Source organism: Acomys russatus, chromosome 11, assembly GCF_903995435.1.
Source record: "Acomys russatus chromosome 11, mAcoRus1.1, whole genome shotgun sequence".
NCBI lineage: Eukaryota > Metazoa > Chordata > Mammalia > Rodentia > Muridae > Acomys > Acomys russatus.
Genome location: NC_067147.1, coordinates 36,043,724 through 36,064,839, shown reverse-complemented (window position 1 = coordinate 36,064,839; position 21,116 = coordinate 36,043,724). Strand labels below are relative to the sequence as shown.

General features: G+C 42.5%; 1 protein-coding gene across 3 annotated transcripts in view; it reads right to left on the bottom strand.

The window, feature by feature from the left end:
* St6gal2 (ST6 beta-galactoside alpha-2,6-sialyltransferase 2) overlaps positions 1 to 21,116 on the bottom strand; it is a 66,119-nt gene that overhangs the window by 3,564 nt on the left and 41,439 nt on the right. For all 3 annotated transcript variants that reach the window (XM_051153063.1, XM_051153064.1, XM_051153065.1), the window contains exons 3-5: positions 13,877 to 13,974; positions 10,428 to 10,529; positions 8,026 to 8,200 (exon numbers count right to left, since the gene is read on the bottom strand). In XM_051153063.1, coding sequence (XP_051009020.1) covers positions 8,026 to 8,200; positions 10,428 to 10,529; positions 13,877 to 13,974 — 375 coding nt within the window. The remainder of the gene's footprint in view (positions 1 to 8,025; positions 8,201 to 10,427; positions 10,530 to 13,876; positions 13,975 to 21,116) is intronic.

The window sequence follows — 21,116 nt, the reverse complement described above, 5'->3', positions numbered from 1 at the left end:
GCTGCTTCCACCTGTAACTTCAGCACCCAGGATTCTGAATCAGGAGAATCTCCATGTTTAGGTCATCCTGGACCAAATATCAAGTCCTTGACACCAAACTGTTGCAAAGCAAAGCTAAGGAAGCTAGTAAGCACTATTTTATTAAAAGTGTGGTGAAAGTGTTGGGATTATATCTATTCGAGAACAAATAATATCTCGAGGCTTCTTTCGATTTACATACTCATAAAATGGATTTTTGAAAGAAAGTGTTTTGGGATCAGTGAGATGATTTAGTGGATATAGCACCTGGCATGAAGGTCAATTAGATTGATTTCTAGGACAGGCATGCTGGAGGGACAGAACCAACGCAGCAAACTGTCCTTCGACCTGCTCATGTGTGGTGTGGGATATGCATGTACACACACACACACACACACACACACACACTTTTTAAAAAGTTAAGTTTTTTTGCTTGTTTTTAAGCAATGATCATGTATGTCATCAACTCAAAGTAGATCCAGAATTATTTATAAATGTTTTGAAATGTAATTTTCAGCCATTAATATGTAATTCAAGTTAATTTTAATGTTTAAATGCAATAAATATTCATATTTTAAATGACTCTTTAAAATATTTTGACGTGCAGGCTTGCTAATTTGTAACATGGATCTTATGTTTAAAATGCAGAAAACACGATCTTAAAGTATGCATGCAGAATTTTAGAGAACTAACAGATATAAAAAGTTTAATAAGTATGTTACTAATATTAGGGAGTGTTATAAAAGTATAATTTAACACATTTAATATGAATATGTATTTACACTAATCATAATTCTTTACACATGTCCTCTAGCTCATTTATTATTATTTAAATATTTATTATTTTTATTTATATGTAGATTTGTTTGCCTGTGTGACTTTATTTGCACTGTATGCATGCAGGAGCCTATGGAGGCCAGAAAAGAGCATTAGATAGCCTGGAAGTGGATTACAGCTGGTTGTGTGCTGTCATGAGGGTTGTAAGAATGGAGCCCAGTTCCTCTGAGTAACAGGCATTCCCAGCTGTTGAGCTATCTCTCCAGTTCCCTAATTATTATTTTAAAAGAATAATAAGTCATCAGTTTTAATACATTCTATATACATTAACTGTAAACGTCTAAGAGAGACAATTTCCCAACACTGAGGTGTAGAGGAGAGGCTGTCGACTGCTTCCTTAAGTAATTAAAGAAGCCCCGTTTCTTTCCAACAATACTCTATGTGCTCCAACGTGATTCTACTAGAGGTGTAGATTCTAAAGTACGGAGGAAAATGCTTAATCCCTTGCTGAGATCTAGTCCCAGTGTTGTCACAGCTCTGGGCCCACTAGGCAGCCTACACCTGAGCAAATCTTCCAGACATCCCTTCCCTCCAACATTTTGCTGCTGTTGAATTACCTGGCCCCTGCTGTGTAAACCAGCCTGATAGACTCCCGTTTGTAATGTACATACATTATGCTGCATCTCTGTTCTTCTTGTGGATCCTGATTATAAACATTTTCTATCACTTGTGGATCCTATATATTTTAGAGACACATAAAACAACATGTTTGGAAGCAAAAGAGAGATTAGGGTAAAGAAGGAGACAAGACATAGACAAGAATGGGGGGCGAATTGGTGGGGGGTGGGGGTGGAGCAAGAGGTAGGAGTGTGATCAAAACACAACAGACTTCAAGGACACCCCCTGTATAAGAAACGTGTACCAAAGCAAGCAAACTTAGTCAAATATGCGGCTGTTCACGTTTCAACGTTCTTTTTTCATTTATGAGTTAAAGAAAGAGAACACCCAGCCACAAGTGCAGTCAACATCTCGTATGGCCAGAGTGTAAGATTTAATGCTACACCACTTCAAAAGCTAAAGTACACGTTATATTTTGTAAAATCTTGTATTATTTAAAGTAAACGTGGGCGGATTGGGGCCCCTGGGGGGTCTGCTCAAATTATTACACTAACCAAGAACATCGAACCCCTACTCTGATCTGGTCAGGACAATCTCCACAGTTATGTGGAGAGTGAGGACTGACTCTGACATGAACTCTGGTGCCCCATATTTGACCACCTCCTCTGGGAGGGGAGGTCTGCTGGCATTCAAAGGAAGAATAAGCAGGCTACCAAGATGAGACTTGATAGCCTATGACCATATAGTGGGGGAGGAGGTCCCCCTCGGTCATAGACCTAGGGGAGGGGAATAGGGTGAAAGTGGGAGGGAGGAAGGAATGGACGGATACAAGTGATGGGATAACAATTGAGTTGTAATCTGAATAAATTAATGCAATAAAATAAAATAAAAAATAAAGTAAATGTAGATAAAGCAATTAATCCACCTGTGTCTAAACATAGCCATAATTAAGTGATAATTGGGAGGGCAAGTGTCAATCCTGCTTTCTCTCAAGGCAGGCAAGCATCATTTTGTTGATACACCTATCAATACAGAACCTATCAAATGGTTTTTTTTCTTTTTTTACATATACATTTATATTATTACACATATATACAATAAACTACCTACAGCAAGAAGAACTATGACATAATCAGGAATTATATAAATGTTACATTCATAGTGCTTTGGCCATTTGCATTTGGCAGCCTTGAAGAAAACGTCTTTCCTATCTTGGTGCTTCTAAAATTCTGAATGTAAAACAATATCTATCATATCTCATCTTTAGCAACTTAAAACATCTATCTAGACCTAAAAACATCTTAACTCCTAAACAACTAAGCTTAATTGTAAAACTAAACTATCTGGTCTTCAGCCCCATCAGAGACGGAATAAATTAATTACCTGAGTAGACAGGAAGTGCAGGTTAGCAGCTTTCAAAATGAGGAAACGACAGAGAGTTTTCTGCCTGTACAGTCACCCAAAACTCAAGTTGGAGCATCATCTTCAGCCTCCGACTAGGTTTTTACGGTTCCCTGTAACTTTGATTCCCTCTATGAGGCTGAGAATTGGGATCTGAATACCGTAGAACCAGCATCAGCACCCTTTGAGACTATAAGAAATAGAGATTCCAACCTCCTGCACTTACTCAGTATCCTTGGTTTGAAAGGCTGCACAGCTAGCCTCCAAACTGGCTCTCACTGGCTCTTGCCTCCCAGTCATGCCTTTGCCTCCCCCTCACAGCAAGGATGCTGGACTTCTGTAGCAGAAAGAATGCAGCCAGTCTGACAGCCTGGTAGAGATGGTGATTCCAAGATCCGGGGAATCATCCTACCAATGTCTCCATATTACCGACTTCCACAAGGTCTGATCGTTCTTTTCAGTTGCTGAGCTTTGCTTTGCAAAAATGTATTACTGATACAGGGAAGTGACGTGACACGCACTAAGCTTTGAGAGCCTGTGAGCAAAAATTTGTTCGTTCCCCACATACTCTAATTTCTCAGTATCTGGGGGGGGAACTGGACCCAGGGTCCAGTGCAGATATCCAAATTCGAAGGTGTTTAAGCCACTTGTAAGATGCTATAATATCCCATATTCCTTCGCAAGACTTCCAGTGCTCTTTACGTATCTCTAGATGGCTTTTAACACCTAAAATGATATATATGTTTTATAAGTAGTTGTTTGGGGGAATAATGGCAAGGGAAAAGGACTGTACATTATTCAGAAAAAAGTTTAATTAAAAAATATTTTCTGTTAGTGGCTATATGAATCACGGATGTGGAACCCAGATGCACGGAGGCCGTCCCCGTTGTGTATCATGAGTACCAGCCCAAGGATAAGAACATGATCATGAACAAGAGGCGCTCCATAGTTCTGGAAGCAACCTGCTCTTTCCCTTCACTTCCTCCTCAGGTTGCAGTTATGGTCTTGTCTGCACACTGACCCAAGCAAGAGTGTTCCCTACCTCACTGTATTGCACGTGCCAGGAAGATGGTGTCCTTGGTTTTCTCACCACCATAGATCTCGGACTTGTGCTCAGAGCACAGGAAGCGCTCAGCATCAGACGCCATCACTGATTAATATGGCTTCCTCCCATGTGGTGGATTCAAATCCCAGAACAAGCCTCTCAATGGGACCAGCAGCACTTTATTTTGGGGTTCAGAGGAACCTCCTTGAGAAGCTAACCCTCACTGTATTCATTTCTGTACAAAGAGCTTTTGATGCCCCCCTACTTCGTGTGTGTGCAAACTCCTGAGCATGTATAAGAAAATGCATGCTGTTTGTTTAATGAGCAATTACTCGTGAAACTACTCTGCACATATGGAAGGTAGGGATTCCCACTGCTTCACCCAGCAGAGTAACGGACAAGAGTGTAGTGCAAGGTGACGAAGGCCCTACTTTGGGCTCCCTCTGGATGAGGACCTCCTTGCTGACCAGCTCCCAGGTGCAGTGATGAGTGCATCCTGAAACATTCTAACCCACTTTCCCCTTCTGAAATGGGTTTCTGCAGGAGCTAATGTTAGAGAGTAGAGAGCATTTAAAGCTAAAAGATGCTGTCCTGAACTTGCTTTGTAGACCAGGCTGGTCTCGAACTCACAGTGACCTGCCTGCCTCTGCCTCCCAAGTGCTGGGATTAAAGGTGTCTGTCACCACACCCTGACTTGGAGCATACTTTTGATCACAGCAACAAAACAACGACAATGACGACGACAACAACAACGATGACAACAACAACAACAACAGAAAACACCACCTCGCTGATTTCACAGAGAGTCCTCATGGGAGACTGAGATGTGGGTGACGTCATCCTACAGCTAGTTGAGAACGCTGAAGAACTGAACAGATCAACTCCCATCTCTCCGGGTCAAAGAGGAAGTACGAAGACTACAGCAGTATGGAGGTGCCCAGAGGGCACTACTAAAGGTTACCAGGTGCTGCCACTGCTCATAGTGGTGAGGGTCTCCCAGCCTTCAATACGGTGGGGCTCAGAGGCAGAAAGTGGGTCCAATGAAGCAGATGTCTTCTATTGCAGCTTGACTCCACCCACACAGCACAGAGCACCTCAGGGAACCTAGTGTTTTCTTACCAACTTGCTGCATTTCACCTTCTTTTCACTGGCGGAACTTCGCAGTGCTCTGTGACAATAAATACACCCCCTATGAGTGATAACTGATATGGCAGCCACCAGGAGGATGCCACAACTGAGCATGAGAAATAGTAAGCCTCGGGAACATGTTATTTGCTATATAATTATAATTAATTGAAATTTAGTCATCTGGGTGACAGGTGCTACACCGGACAAGAAAGTGCTAAAAAAAAAAAAAAAAAAAAAAAAAAAAAAATAGTTGCAGGCTGCCCAGCTGCTTCACCTACTTTACCTTTAAAAAGGCTTTATTACTGTCTCATTTGGGGATACTAAGGACCAAGGAATTAAGCAACTTTTTGTCAAATGCCTACAAGTTGCAGAGAAGAACACAAACCTAGGCACTGCCAGGCTACTTTGTTGCAATAGCAATGAACTGTAGTTCACTTCCTGCACAAGGAGATGCAAAAGACAGCACTGAGCCTTTGAGAACTCCACATCCACAGTGAAAAGCCCTGGAGAGCTGGCCCATACGCCTGAGTGCCTCCTCAACGCTCTGGGAATTACCTTCACTGGCTATAACCATGTGTCTGAAGCTCCAAAAGTGGGAACCCTTCTCTTTTTGCTTTAAAAATTCTTGCCTTGATAAAATATGGTGATGATGTAAAAACAGACTTTATTAAACTTGGGCCATGTCCCCCCATATTGTCTAATTACTATTCTAAACATTTACTTTTTGCTGAAAACTGAACTACATTTTCTTTTCTAAATCAACAGGACTTTACGAAACTGCAAAAGATAAAGAATTGGGTATTTTAAGGAGGATCCAAGATGGTGGCACTGATCACACACTGTGACTCATCAGCAGGACAGTAGTGACTGCTCAGTGACTGAAGGAACAGACTGACAGCTCCAAAACACAAGTGCTTGTGTTTCCCAGGTAAGAGGGAGCACACAGTGTGGAACACAAGTGGGTCCGACCTCAGGCCACCTGGCTAATCCGCAGAAAAGCCCACAGTCTGGAACACAAGGAAATCTCGAAATTTGTAGGCAAAAGGATGGAACTAGAAATGATCATCCTGAGTGAGGTAACTCAGAAAACATGCATGGTACATACTCACTTATAAGTAGATATTATCTCAACATAGGTGTCCTATGTCAGACTCCACCCAGTGGAGGATTCAGACAGATGCTAGGACTTGCGACTAGACTCTTGGTAGAGCGCGTAGAGAGTTGCATGGAAGAGTGTGGGCATGGAAGGACCCTGAGGGGTCAAGAGTCCCACAGGGAGACAATCAAGGCTGGCAGATGTGGACCCAAGGGGGCCTGCATAAACTGATATACCCATCAAGGACAATACATGCAGAGAACCTGGATCCCTGTTCTGACATAGCTGGTGGACAGCGTATTCTCCATGTTTTTTTGGGGGGGGGCAATGTTGGGGAGCAGGGACTGCCTCTGATGTGAACTCTGGTGCCCAAGATTTGATCACTTCCCCTTGGTGGGGAGGCCCTGCAGGCATACAGAGGAAATGGATTCAGGCTATCTTGATGAGACCTGTGGTCAGACAGCGGGGGAAGAGGGTCCCCCTTGTCGGAGGTCTAGGGGAGGGAATAGGGAAGAAGAAGGAGGGGGTATGGGATCCAGAAGATTTGAGCAAGGGGATAACAATTGGGATGTAATGTGAATAAAAGAGAATAAATAAAAAATGAAAAAAAGAAAAAAGAGAATTGGGTATTTCAAATGAAACTTTCTTTCTTTTTTTTTTAAGATTTATTTATTATGTATACAGTGCTCTGCCTGCATGTACACGTGCAGGCCAGAAGAGGGCATCAGATCACATTATAGATGGTTGTGAGCCACCATGTGGTTGCTGGGAATTGAACTCATGACCTCTGGAAGAGCAGCCAGTGCTCTAAACCGCTGAGCCAACTCTGCAGTCCCTCAAATGAAACTTTCAAAGGCATTGCTTTAAAAGTAGCCACACTAAGATTGTCTTGGGAGATTATGTAAAATAGTTCATACCATTATGATGTAAGCCTTTTAAAAGCTGCAGGCTTCACTTGAGGCTACTGTGTCCTTAATTCAAATGAAGCCAGTGTTGTCTCTACAAATCTCCCTTCTATTGGTGGAGACCCTCTGTGCAGCCCAAGGAATACTGGAAACTTACTGAACATAGAATGGCAAAAAATTCAATACCTTTGGTCAGTTACAGCCTCTCATATTCCCCCAGGGGACTGAAGATATGCCTTCCTGTGCTGTATATGGGTAATATCAAAGATGGGGAATGAAAAGCCTCAACATATATTAAGAAATGGGGGGGGGGGGAAATCACAAACTTTGAGTTCAAACTCTGGCTGAAAAATCACAATGCAAGCCACATAGGATCGATTATCAACTATAACAAGCCACTGCTGGCCTGGAGCTAGCGCACTCTGTCACAGAGGCAGTGCAGTGAAATGCTACAGCTAGCCTCACCATTGTGCAACCATGTAACGTCATGTACCCCTTCAGTTTGCTGCCCAGATCACTAGCAGTGGAGCTGGCAGTGAGTCAAATCCACAAACACTTCCATGTGCCTCCCATCAACGACTAAGCAGCACATGTGCAGGTCCTCATGTCTAGGCCTAAAGGCTCTTGTCTTTTGAGAGACTTTCACCAGCCTGCTTGGGCTGCTGCTTGAGGACTCTATCTTGGTGCCACCCGTGAAAGGGAGAGTCCAGGTAGCTGCATGGTTTGTAATCCCAGCAGAATCTGCCCTTAGCCATCTTTCCAAAGGACTAGATATGAAAGTGCAGTTATGCCACCAGTGCCTCGTGGGACACAATAACTGCCCAGTTGGGCCAGTTCTGACCCCACCAGTCATAAATGAAAAGAAGAGGATTCTGTATAAGAGTTGGAAATTTTTGGAATGCTTTGTCCTATAACTGAACAGTGTCCCTTTTATTTTTTTTAATATCTCAAAACTACCTGCTAATGGTTCTTTCCGCATGAAATGAGTCCCCATCCTGCTTGCCCACCCTACCGTTCCAACTGTTAGATACACCTACCAATGAAACCAGAAGATGGTGGGTTGGGCTGAATCTTCTCCTTTGTGTTTTCCTGGATAATATCCCAAAGCTGCCATATGAATTTGGGGTGAAGAATATAAAATGGCTGAGTTGGGTATCTCCGGCGATGCTGGATATATGGAGTGAAGAGGTTGTAATCTGGCTTCTTATACCACTAGAACAAAACAAAAACAACTCAGATTGAGTACAGAAGGAGACAGTGCTGCACATGTTCGGGGCGGGGGGGGGGGGGCGGCGGAACTTAGAGGAATGGGGCCAGCATGGAGCTGGAGGGAGCGGATCCACTCACCTGGGGAAGTACAAAGAGAGATCACAGTTCCGGTCCTCAGAGGAACGATGCTTTATCCTTTGACTATTTAGCTTAATTCTGATAGTATAATTATGTAATTTCACATGCCCTCCCATTGATGCTTTATTTATGGTAAAGTGAGCCCTGGGGCTAGATAAGAGGTGGCAGGCATTTTCTGCAAAAGGTCAGAAAGTAAGCACCTGAGAGGTCTGGAAAGGGGCCTGCCATGAACACAGCATGGCAGCATGGAGAGAGTGGCGGCAGTGAACGCCAGGGGGCTCACTGTTCTACTACAGCTTATGAAGAGAACTGTGGCCAGATTTGGTTCATACTGCAGTAAGCTGCTCTCCTAGTACTCAAGCAGTGTTTTGGAAGCAGATTTTCCCGAGGTTTACACAACAGTGGCGGAAAGTACACCGTCATCACGTAGTCTAAGAGGAGGGAGGGATGCACAACTTACAGGGTGGATTGACATGAGGTGGTGAAAACTTCTCCTTCTTCATAGAATGGTAGATATAAATGTATTAATAAGTACCAGAATGTGGAGATGCATTTATTGAACACAGTACATATGTATTGTATAAAATATATGTGTCTTGTATAAAAAGCCCATAACACTGGTTTGAAACAAGAGTCCTCAAAAATGTAGCAACGGCCATGATGATGTGAGATTTGTACAGGATATAGGAAGAGCCTTGGCTCACTAGGCTCTGTGTCGTCAAATAGACAGCACAGGAATACAACAGGTATGTATTAAGACACCAAGCAACATTGGCTGATGAAAGTGGTCTGTTGCTTTAAAAAGGCAGAGAATGTCTAGATTCTTCCTTCTTAATAAGCTAAGTCTTAGAGATATATGGCAAAGAAGCAAGAAAAATGAAATCCAAGAAAAAAACATTCAAGTATCTTCTAGCCTCTTGCCTATCATTATAAAGGCCACCATAAAGGCCACAAGGTGGGACAACTCTGACCTCGGCTTGGATGCTTCCAACAGATGAAGAAACAAGATCAACAGCCTCAATGCTCAGTCAGTTAAAACCATGAGAGGAAGATGGCAGAACTGAAATCTGGATACTTCAAGTTGAGAAGAAAGCTAGAAATATCCAGCCTTCATTGATGCTTGATGCTTAGTCCAGGGGTTGTAAGAGAGTTGTGTTTGGCATATAAACTTGGTGAGGCTGTGTTCTCTCATTCTGTAAATGGAGGTTTGATAGGCAGATTAAAAAAAAAAAATAATGGGCAAGTGATTCTAACTCACACCACTGATAAACAACAACAAGACACACACACACACACACACACACACACACACACACACACACACACACACACACACCAAACCAACCAACCAAAAGAAAACACTAATATTAATGTCAAGCAAATGTCCAGCCTGAAGTTCAAGACTGACAGTGACATGTGTGCTCCTCTTGAGAGCCAGGTCTATCTTGAGGAACTGTAAAAATGGTTGACCCCTGGAGGAACAAAGATCTGTCATTCATATTATCTTAAGAAGTCTGTATGCTCCCTGGTTTTGGTAAACAAAATCAGGGACACTCTCGGTCAGACAACAGCATCTGAAAGTAGGGTGATCATAATCCACTTTCCCAAGCCCTGTTAAAGAGGAGCTTTTCATAGGAAGTTGTATCCAGCATGGCTAGTTTCTTGCTTAAGAAGGTAACAATTTCCCATGAGGTTAACAAGAAACAGAACTTGCTTGTATATGATGGTTATTCCATAAAATTTAACACATTCAGAAATGTCTGATTGGAATTATCATCAAGAAAATCAGAGACACTTCATTTCTGTTTATATATCTGTTGCCAACTATACCTAGTTTATTTCCAGAGGCTTTATTGCCATCCTATCACTTTGGGACAACTTCCAGTTTGGTCATTCTAACTTTTTGTGTAATAAAAATGTTCTGAGCCTTTATATAGAGCACTTTCTCTTTTCCTCAGAGAAAAAGCATCTTATCAGAAGGTGGCTATGCTACTATATGTTGTATCAAAAAGGTGCATAATACACACGTGATTTGGTGCCTGTCACTGACCTGGTCTTGTGGGTAATTAGAGCGCATCCAGAAAACACTTACCAGGTTAAGATTAGCAGAATAAGGAGCTGGGTCCCAGGCCACCAGGATAACATCTTTATATAAAGAACTGTCAATGAAGTGATGGCTGGGGTTGGCCAGAATCTGTAAGCACACCAGAAAAAAAGAAGTTCTTTATGACTAGAGTTTGCTTCTTCAAAGTATGTTTTTAAAGCAAGTCAGAGTTAAAAACAGAAATGAGAGCAAGGCTTGGGTTTTATATTTTCCTTTGTGAGAGGGAGAAAGGCTGGTATCACATGACGAAGCACTTAAAGTACGTCTAAAGAAATTGAAAAAACAAAACAAAACAAAAGGAAACTCAAAAAGTCACCCATGAATCAAATCTAGACTTCCGGACACCCTCCCTTGAAAGATGAATCTCCCCCAGCTAATTCAGATTCCTGACCTTCTCGTTATCTTGGTGACGTGAGATGGCTATGGGTGAGGAACAGCTAGAATTGAATTAGGAGTCCTTCTGCCCAAGTCCTATCTGATTCCAGATGGAACCATGAATTTCACCTGCCATCCATCCATCTTTAAAAAAAAACTATCAAGCATAGACATTAAGACCAAATATTGACAAACGGGATCTCATGAAACTGTAAAGCTCTGTACAGCAAATGACACCATCACTTGAGTGAAGAGGCAGCCCCAAAGAATGGAAAAATCTTTACCAGTTATACATCGGACAGAGGGTCGGTGTCTAGACCATACAAAGAACTCAACAAACTAAACACTATGAAAACGAACCATCCAATCAAAACTCAGGGCACAGACCTAAACAGAGTTCCCCAAAAGAAGAAACACAAACGGCTGAGAACATTTTTAAAAATGTTCAACACCCTTAGCTATAAGAGAAAATGCAAGTTAAAATTATCTTGAGATTTCATCTTATCCTGGTCAAGATTGCTAAAATGGACTTTTTCAAAGACATCAAATGTGGGTATGGGTGTGGGCAGATGGAAATTCTTACCAGGTGTTGAAGAGATTGCAAAAAGGCACAGCCACTATGACTATCAGTGTGGAGGTTCCACAACAGGCTAGATAGAAATGCAGGTCTACAAGATTAGCCATGCTCATTGCTGCTATATTCACAGAAGCCAGGGAAAGGAAACAACCTAGATGCCCATCAAATGATAAGTGAATAATGAAAATAAATTACACACATACAGTGGTTTATTATTCAGTTTATCTCTGCAGACCCTAAAACATTATAAATAATAGCCACTGCACTTGGTTACTCTCTAGAACCTGACGGTAAGACTCTACTGCTGAAGACACTGCATACCTCAGTCCTAAGTCATGGAGTACCCAACCCAGACGTGATTGGAGGTTTCATCCATATTGAGTAGCCTTCATAGTGTTCTATGGTGCTATGAATGCTACTGAAGGTAAAAATCTACCATCTAGATGTTAACCCTGAAAGCTATAGTAATGGCTGATCTAGCAGGATGTGCCTACTAGTGCAATACTGGCATGGAAGTTATGGGAATAACAAACCACTTTCTCCCTGGATTTTAGGCTTCTCCATCAAATGGAATTCATGCCTGGGACAATTAACAGGGTTATGGCCTTACGAAAGGTAGGCTTTAGGGGAGAGCCTGCCGCTCTTCAGCTAAATGGCATCAGTCTGACTTCTAATGATTTGCTGTTACGCCCACAGATTCGTAGATCTCCTAATCTTGATCAGAGGAGCTGCTTTCTGCAATAGGTGGTGATCAGCACAGTGAACTACAACTGGCCAACAGGCATAGACTACAAGACCTCAGAACGCCCATCACTAAGTGGGATATATATCACATCCCACCTCATCTCCCCTGTGTTCAGGGACCACTATGGAAGAAGGGGTGGAAAAGAGTGTAAGAGCCAGACGCAGCAGATGGCTGCATCCAAGCAGTGTTTTCCGGATATAACAGCACAAGACCTGCACAAGATGAAGCCAGGCAACATTCCGGCTTAGGGAAGGGTGGTAAACAGGAGGTCCTACCCGTAGCTAACGAGCTATTACAAATTGACGGTTTCTGGAGAGAGAGCCAGTTTTTTTTTTTTCTTTTTTTCCCAAGGATGTAGCTTCCCAGAGTCTACCATGTCCTTGTGCATAGAGGTCGCACTAAGTGGACGTTGAGGTTTATAAAACAAGCAAACAGAAAAAAAAAAAAAAAAAAAAAAAGACAATGCGTAAAATTGAGAAGAAATAGTGGTGCAGGTGATCAAAGTGAAGATCAAATGGGAACTCAGATTAATCACAAACAATGATTTTTATTTATGTGTATATCTTTTCATTATCATAGGTCAGTGGATCTCAGCCTTCCTACTGCGGTGATCCTCTAATACAGATCTTTAATGCACTTCACCACAAAGAAAGAATTGGAGGGGAAGGAATTAGAGAGTGGATATGATCTAAACACGTTTCATGCACGTATAAAATTCCCAATCAATTAAAAAAATTTCAGCATTATGAGGATGCATTTTTTTCCCATCCTGTTTCTGAAATAAGGATGAATCTTACAGGACACATGTATTTTAAATTTGGTGGGGTTTGTTACTTTCTGAGAAATTACTAAATGAAATATAGGTCTTAGCGCCAGTGACATCTATGAATTAAGAAAATATGGTCGTTGTTTTACTTTACTGCAGGTTGCCTGGTGCAGTGAACAGTGCAGTGTTAATAGCTTGGTCTGCAAGCCGTTCACCAGAAATCACTTATCTCACTTTTCTACATATTTTTGGAAATTAGAAATTGTGGCTTCTTCTGAGAACAAATTTTTTTTCATAAATTTGAAAGTCGTTCTTATTAAGAACAGGGAAACAGGAGGTATTTTCGTTTCCCAGTAAAGCAACTTGTTTTCATTCTCCAAGTGTTCAGTCCACGAGCTGACGTTTTAAAGCTATCCCTACAAGCTTGCGTGCTTCCTGCGCTGCTCCTCCTCAGCACCGCGTTCCTTATCACTGTGATTTCTCCCGTAACAAATAGCACTTCTGCAATGCATAACCCGAACCATGATAATCTATGACAGCAGCTCTCAACCTCTGCTTCTAAAAAGATGTTTACATTATGATTCCTGACAATAGCAAAATTGCAGTTATGAGGCAGCAGTGAAAATGACTTTATGGTTGTGTGTGTGGGGGGTCACCCCTACATGAGGAACTGTATTAACAGATTGCTGCATTAGCAAGGTTGAGAATCACTACTTTATGATAACGAAAAGATATACAGACAAATTCTTATTTCTTTATGCTAAGTCTAAGTTCCCATTTGATCTCATTCATCTCTTCCGATTCAAATTACATCTAAGTTCACTCTCTTTGCATTGTTCATTAATTCTTCATAATTACAAACTCCGTAGAAATAATAAGGGTATCGTGGTTATGGTAGCCATGCTTCTGTTCACTCATTCCGTTCAATGATTTGCCTACAAAATGTGCCAGTGAAAACACTCCATCCATCTTACCTGAGAGTTAATGATGCGTACTGTGGTTTTATTTCCGACATCTTTCTCATAGCCACGTGTAGGAGCAGAGTTAAATCTCAAAACTGCATCATGAGAATCTAAGGGCACATAAGTGACATTTTTTTTTTCTCTGTGAAATCACATAATCTAGGAAAAAAAGCATTAAAACAAATCTTGCAATATCTGAAACTTAGAAACCACTAGTAAAGTTAATATACACACTCTTAGATTTCCACGCAATTTGATGTTGATTTAGGATGACAGCTTGGCTAGGGAGACTAACATGGAAACTTGAGAGTCCCATAGCACTAGGGCACACCAGTCTATACCAGCTCACAGATCCAGGTAGCCCCAAGTTATAAAGCTTAGCTATAATTTTCTTTTTCTATGTACATTCTATGATGCTTACCACTAGCAATGTCATCTAATGATACATTTCTTGAGATGGGTCCTCTTTTTCCTTGATGAAGAACTAGGTATGTGTGTAGACCTATCCACACACATACACAAAATCCATTTATCATAGGTGACCCTACATTGCCTAACATATTTCCTACATGGCTCTTAAGCAAAAATGTTGGAAAATTCCTAGACTTCAAGGAACCTAAGCTTTGTGGAAATAATGCAAAACCCTTGGGAACTTTCAGGCAACTTTACCACATGGGTGAAGCATTGCTTTGTATTTTTTTTGCAGTGAACATCTTTGTTTATATTTTAGTGTATGTCTAAAATTTTGATCTACAAAAAAATATACAGAGCAGTAATTTTATATTTTATATAAAATTTATGTCTTGTTACCAGAGCTTGTTAAACCACACACACGCAGATACACACGCACGCATGCGCATGCACACACACACACACACAGAAAGAGAGAGAGAGAGAGAGAGAGAGAGAGAGAGAGAGAGAGAGAGAGGAGAGGAGAGTGAGAGAGAGAGAGAGAGAGAGAGAGAGAGAGAGAGAGAGAGAGAGAGAGAGAGAGAGAGAGAGATTTTTTTAAAAGAGGACTTTATAAAATCTTCCAGAAAACTGTGAATATTATTTGATAGTTTACCCATATTTGGTAAGTTCTAGTTTGTTAAGAGCTGGTTGCACTGTGGCATCTGAAAAGCATATCAGTGAGGCTTTTTTGTTTGTTTTGTTTTACAATATTCTTGGTTCAAATAAACTGCTGACAACCCATCTTTAGTATAAAGAGAAAAGCAGAGTTCTTTTGGCAGTCTGGTGTCTGCGCCAATCATTCAGGCTATCTTCCTGATAGAAAGTAACATTTGTGGCTGAAATTTTAAGCCTCCCAAAATCATTTTTATTATAATTTTTTTCATATTACATCCCGATTGTTATCCCCTGACTTGTGCCTTCCTGTTCCGACCCTCTCTCCCTCTTCCCCTCCATGAGACCTCTGACTGAAGCGGACCTCCTCCCCCACCATATGACCACTGCCTACCAGGTCTATCAGGTCTCATCTGAGCAGCCTGCTTCTCCTTCCTCTGTGTGCCACTGGGCCTCCCCACCAAGGGGAAGTGATCAAATTGGGGACACCAGAGTTCATGTTAGAGGCAGTCTCTGCTCCCCCAACAACCGCAGAGAATGAGCTGTCCATTGGCTACATCTGAACAGGGGTCTAGGTTTACTGCATGCATTGTCCGTGGTTGTTATAACAGTCTGTGCAGGCCCCCGAGGCCCAGAAAGACATGCATGGTATATACTGTCTTATAAGTGGATATTAGCCCAACATAAATGTCCTTTGAGGAACTCCGCCCAGCAGGGGATCGGGACAGATGCTGGGACTTCCTGCTGGCTTCCAGGTGAGAGAAGTATGGAAGAATAGGGGGCATGGAAGGACCCAGAGGGCTCAGGTGCCCTACAAGGAGACCATCAAAGCCGTCAGATCTGGACCCAAAATAATTTTTAAAAAAAGTTAAAATGAATGGGCATAAATCCCAAAATTCAACTAGCTTGCCACTTTATTTATGTTTATGAATGCTCTGTCTGCACGTATGCCTGCATCAAGTCTCATTATAGATGGCTGTGAGCCACCATGTGGTTGCTAGGAATTCAACTCAGGGCCTCTGGAAGAGACGCCAGGACTGGTAACTGCTGAGCCATCCCTCCAGCCCCTGTAGCTTGCCACTTTAAAAATGTATTCTGTCTTGCTCTTAAAATGGGTCTTTTCCCATGCAACATTTTGCAATATTTTTCCATGTTGATTTGAAAACTCTCAGGACACAGGCTGGGCAATGATTTAAATACTGTGGGCAATGATTCTAAATATTTCACTATAAATTATCCACAAACCACACTGGTTAATATACCATGGATCTCATCAGCTTTTAAATGTGGGAAGCTTACACCTTCATGGTTGGAAGCTTCATTTTTTTTTTTTTTTAAATCACCACAACAAGTACTGTCAGTTGTCTTTCTAAGAGTGACAGTCTCATTTAATTCTTCTCTCAGGAGCAATCTGCCAAGCGTCCAGGTCTGAATAATTAAAGTTGGTCCGTCAGTCACTTTATTTTTCAAATAAAAACTATATTTTATGGCCTGAGTGGTTAGTTCATCCTCCCAACTCCATCCCACAGGGTTTTCCCATTGTTCAGCAGTAAGCGCAGTGTCTTCTGCTTCTTCCCGCGCTCAAAAGGCCGAGACTTCCTGAAACAACTCGTTTTGACCACAGCATCACAGGCCCTCCCAACAAACATGGCACTCTTCCGTTTTCGTCACACTTAGTGGTAAGGAGACAGTGGTGACTAGTGTTATGGGCACACCCCTCTGCACGTAAGTGATGAGAAGCCAGCAGTTTTATCCTGCACTGCTTCTGTTTTGTTTTTGTTTTTTTTTGTTTTTACCAATACAAGTGTCAAAATTGAAAAGGAAAAGATTCTGGGATATAAAGAAGAGCTGATTTTTTTTTTTTTTCCTTCTAGAACCTGTAAAGAGTCGTAGAAACTAAATGAATCACAGACTTGAAGTGGTGATACAGGCCAATACACCCTCAAGACATCAAGAGGGAAGAGGAGACGCCAAGCAGTCGACGGCCTACTAGTGGCTCAGAAGGATTTGGGAATAAGTGTGATGCCAACTTCCTAACCACAGTTCTCCTGGGAAGCCATGCTGCCCAAAGCCACTGTGTCACGGTCTGATGAACACAGCCAGTGTATTAAGCAATGGATATATTTCAAGTAAACGGGTTTGTAACTCCAAATTAATCAAATCACCCTCGTAATCCTCCAGGCATTTAAATGCCTATTGCTCTAGCTCTGCAGTTCTCAAACTCTCCAGTGCTGTGGGCCTTTAATACAGTTCCTCTTGTTGTGGTGACCCTCCCCCCTAACCATAAAACAATTTTCATTGACTCTTCGTATCTATAATTTTGCTACAGTTATGTTGTAATGTAAATATCTGTATTTCTGATGGTCTTAAGTGACCCCGTGACAGGTTGATAACTGCTGAGTTAGATGGGCCGGCACTCAGCTCCTTACGATGTCACAGGGGCAGAAGACAATGAATTTCTTGGAGAGGGGGTTGGTCTCAAGAGTCATGAGGTCACTTGTGCAGATGAGGCAGTGCGCTAGAGTCTGCTGAAGAGTGGAAGCAGTCAAGGAACACAACCAGAGGACAACGAGCTAAAACCGTCTGTCCTAGCCATACACACTCGGTAAACACACACCTGACTGCGTGGTAACGCGTCTTCAGGAGCTAAGCCGTTCATTCACATGGGGAGTAAACACAAGGTGAATGAAGCCAAGCATCCCTCCCAGAGAAGGCATTTCTGGGTCAGAGTACAACTGTGCTAACTTTACACAAAAGCACATCAAAGAGCAGCTGGGCATGCCAGGAGTCCTGGCACTAAGTCTCCAGCTAGCCTTGACTCAGGCCTTGCATCCCCTACTTGACCTCCTGACTCGTGCTGATCAGAAAATAAACAGTAAAAGGCGAAAGATTTATACGATCTGAAGAGAAACCAGATCTAGCCAATGGACAGAACATTCTCCACAGTTGAGTGGAGAGTGGGGTATGACTTTCACACAAACTCTGGTGCCTTATATTTGACCATGTCCCCTGGAGGGGGAGACCTGGTGGCACTCAGAGAAAGGATAGCAGGTTACCAAGAAGAGACTTGAGCATATACAGGGGGAGGAAATCCCCCCAGGAACAGTCATAGGGGAGGGGAATAAGGGGAAAATGGGAGGGAGGGAAGAATGGGAGGATACAAGGGATGGGATAACCATTGAGATGTAACAAGAATAAATGAATAAAAAATTAAAAAAAAAGAAAATAAACAGTAAACAGTCACAGCATGCAGTCTTCAGACATCAGCCAAAGGACTGCAAACACAGGAAAAAGCCATGAGTTATCTCTGTCAATTCCCATCGTATCTCCCTCTCCTCGCTGGCTTGTCCATGGCTACTGACTTTTCTCTTGCCCACAAACCCAGGCTCCCATGTCATTTCTCCAAAATAAAACATCCACTGTTATGTTTTCGTGCCTCAGACATCACTGCTGTCAGTTCTTAGAGAACCAGACTACAGAATCCACGCTCTGCCCATGGGACTCGAGATGCCTGTATCCTATCTAAAAAAATATATGGAAATATATGTACCACTTTGTGATTCTGGTTTTATAACAGTTAAAACACATTAAAATAAGACTTTATCTACAGTAAACAATCTCGGCTGGCAATACTACTGCAATTGGTAAAGGAAGTCTGATTTTGTAAGCGACAGACTGTCCACGCACTGCTCTTCCCTCTTCCTAGCCCGCTCCTTTCCTGCCCCTGAGCTCAAGAAAGCATTGCTAATCTCATGCCCTGTGCTGGACCTTTGGCTTGGACCAGCTTCTGCAAAGCAATCTATGCCGACCCCCCCCCCCCCTCTCTGCCCACCCATAAGAAGTGCATAGGTTAGGGCTCTGCCGTCGCTTCTATCCTGTGTGTCTACACATCTTTCTGCATTTCTCCTATTCACAATATAACCGAGCTATCTATTCATGGTCTGGACTCTCCCCCAGGATGGCGTAGAATGTGAACTTTGTGTCTGTCACTTATTCTTCTTTGTGCTTAGCACGGGATACAATAAAGAAGTTATGATGAGCAAGTATCTAATCGTGGTTGAGTGGCTATGTGAACTGCCTTCTTGGCTTTTTAAATGTAACGATACTGAACTTGCCTGACCCAGAAATTTCTTTGCATTCTGCCCACTTATCCACCCTGCCTCCTACCTCCATTCCCCACCTACGTGACAATATTCAATTGTCTGATAACACCAACCCTGGTCTTCCCCGTCAGGACTGTGATGTCTTCTCATAGCAGGTCTTCATTTTTGTGGTGTGCTTCCACTTTTACAGCCCGGCCAGGAATGACCAGCATGTTGTTGCCATTTGTTGTATGGGTGACAAGAGACTGTCTCATAACTCCAGGAAAGAATGTTCCATGTTTCCAAAACGGCTCAGGTTACACACTCAAAGTAATGGTGTTTATGATCACTATACTTTTCTAACCTTAAGCAATTGTTCCATAGGACTTAGTCTAATGGAATGGAGCCGCAACAAAAAGGACTTAGTGCCCATAAAACAAAAACCTTGGGGAGCCAAAAAGGTAGCCAGAAAACACTTAGCTGGGCCTCCCTCTGGAAAAATGAAGCAGGTAACCTTCCCTACCTGGGCGGGGGGGCTCTTTCTGTCAGAGCTAAAGGTGGGCTATGCCATAGGACTGCCTTGGGAATACTTTAAAGTTTTTGCCATGGCAACTTTTGGCAACTCCTTTGATCTTTACTTGGCCAATCCGGAGGGAGCAATCTGAGGTTCGCTGAAGTATGCCCCAACACTCCAAGACTCCAAGGGGCATGAAGAAATCTACTGCATGAGACTTTTTCCCCCTCTGAGAGCCATTAACAACCACGCGGGTTTGCGATGGCAACTTCAGGTAAGCAGGAAGGAGAGAGGCAAACCGTAGCCACAACTTTGAATTGAGGTTAAAAGGCTTTAGTCATGATCATTTATGAATGAATAAAGGACAAGAGAATCCCGTTTGGTATGCCAGAGCCACTCAAACATTATATATTTACGACGCAGAGGTGTTAAAACCTAAACAAAACCAGAAGTTACTGCCTGCTTCAAAGCCTAATACTTAAATCCCTCTTCTGCATTTTAATATTGGTCCTCAGAAATGGGAAAGAGCTGTGGTGTTCTTTCACCCTGGGGCCCTCTAAACCACTGCTCTTTCTTAATAAATTGCAAGCCGCTCTGCTCTGGGTTTTGCTACAAGCTTATGTGACACATGGACAGCGTTACTATGAGCCTGATATAATGTTAGCATGGAGACACAGGGACCTCACACTAGAAGCACAGATTTGTTGCCTTGGATTCTTAACTTAAAAAAAACAAAACAACAACAACAACAACAAAAAAAAACCAACAACCCATTCAGCCTCATTGCCTAGAAACAGAACTGAGGTTTGGGCTTCTGAGTGTGACTTTCCAAGTTGTCTGCAGGACACCATCACTCTTCAAAGACAAAAAACTAAAGGATCCGCTTAGAAGAACACAAAAGCATACATTGCTTCTCTGTTATGAAGAAGTAATTCCCCCCCCCCCCCGCGCCCGAATGTCACTTCCAGACTAGTGACTTAGGACCTACAACCATCTGTTTTGCATTCAGACTTGAAGCTGAGGCTATGCTTTAGCCACATTTGCAGTCTATGCTCAGTTTAAAAAAAAGAAAAAAAGAAAAAAAGAAAAGCCAGTTGGGAGAGAAATACATGCTTGTGAAATGAACGAGTAATCATGAGGGCCAAACTGCTCGCTTATGGACAGAGGGCTGCTAGAGCAAGGGGTCTAAAATTTGCAGCCAGAGAAGAGATAGGGAAGGGGCAGGGCAGAAGAGTAGATACCTTCTCTGACAAGGAAGGGTGAGGAGATGAACGCTGTCCACCAAACACTGAGACTTCCCTTGGTGAGCCATGTCAGCCCCTCTGTAGCACGATATAGACTCCGGGCTGGCAAATATACTTTATTCTATACCCTTTAACCAAGAGACTCTGGACCTGATAACCTACTTAAAGATAGCAGAAAGCTGTGGCCGTTTACACTGTGTGTCTACTCGGCTCTGCTATGAGGCCTGGGTGTCACTGGGAAGGACTTTTTTTTTCTTCAAAGCAGATGACTCTCCATGTTATTCTGGGCCTCGTCCAATCAGCTGAAGGCCCTAAGAATATACAGAGAGGTATACCAAGGAGCTCTG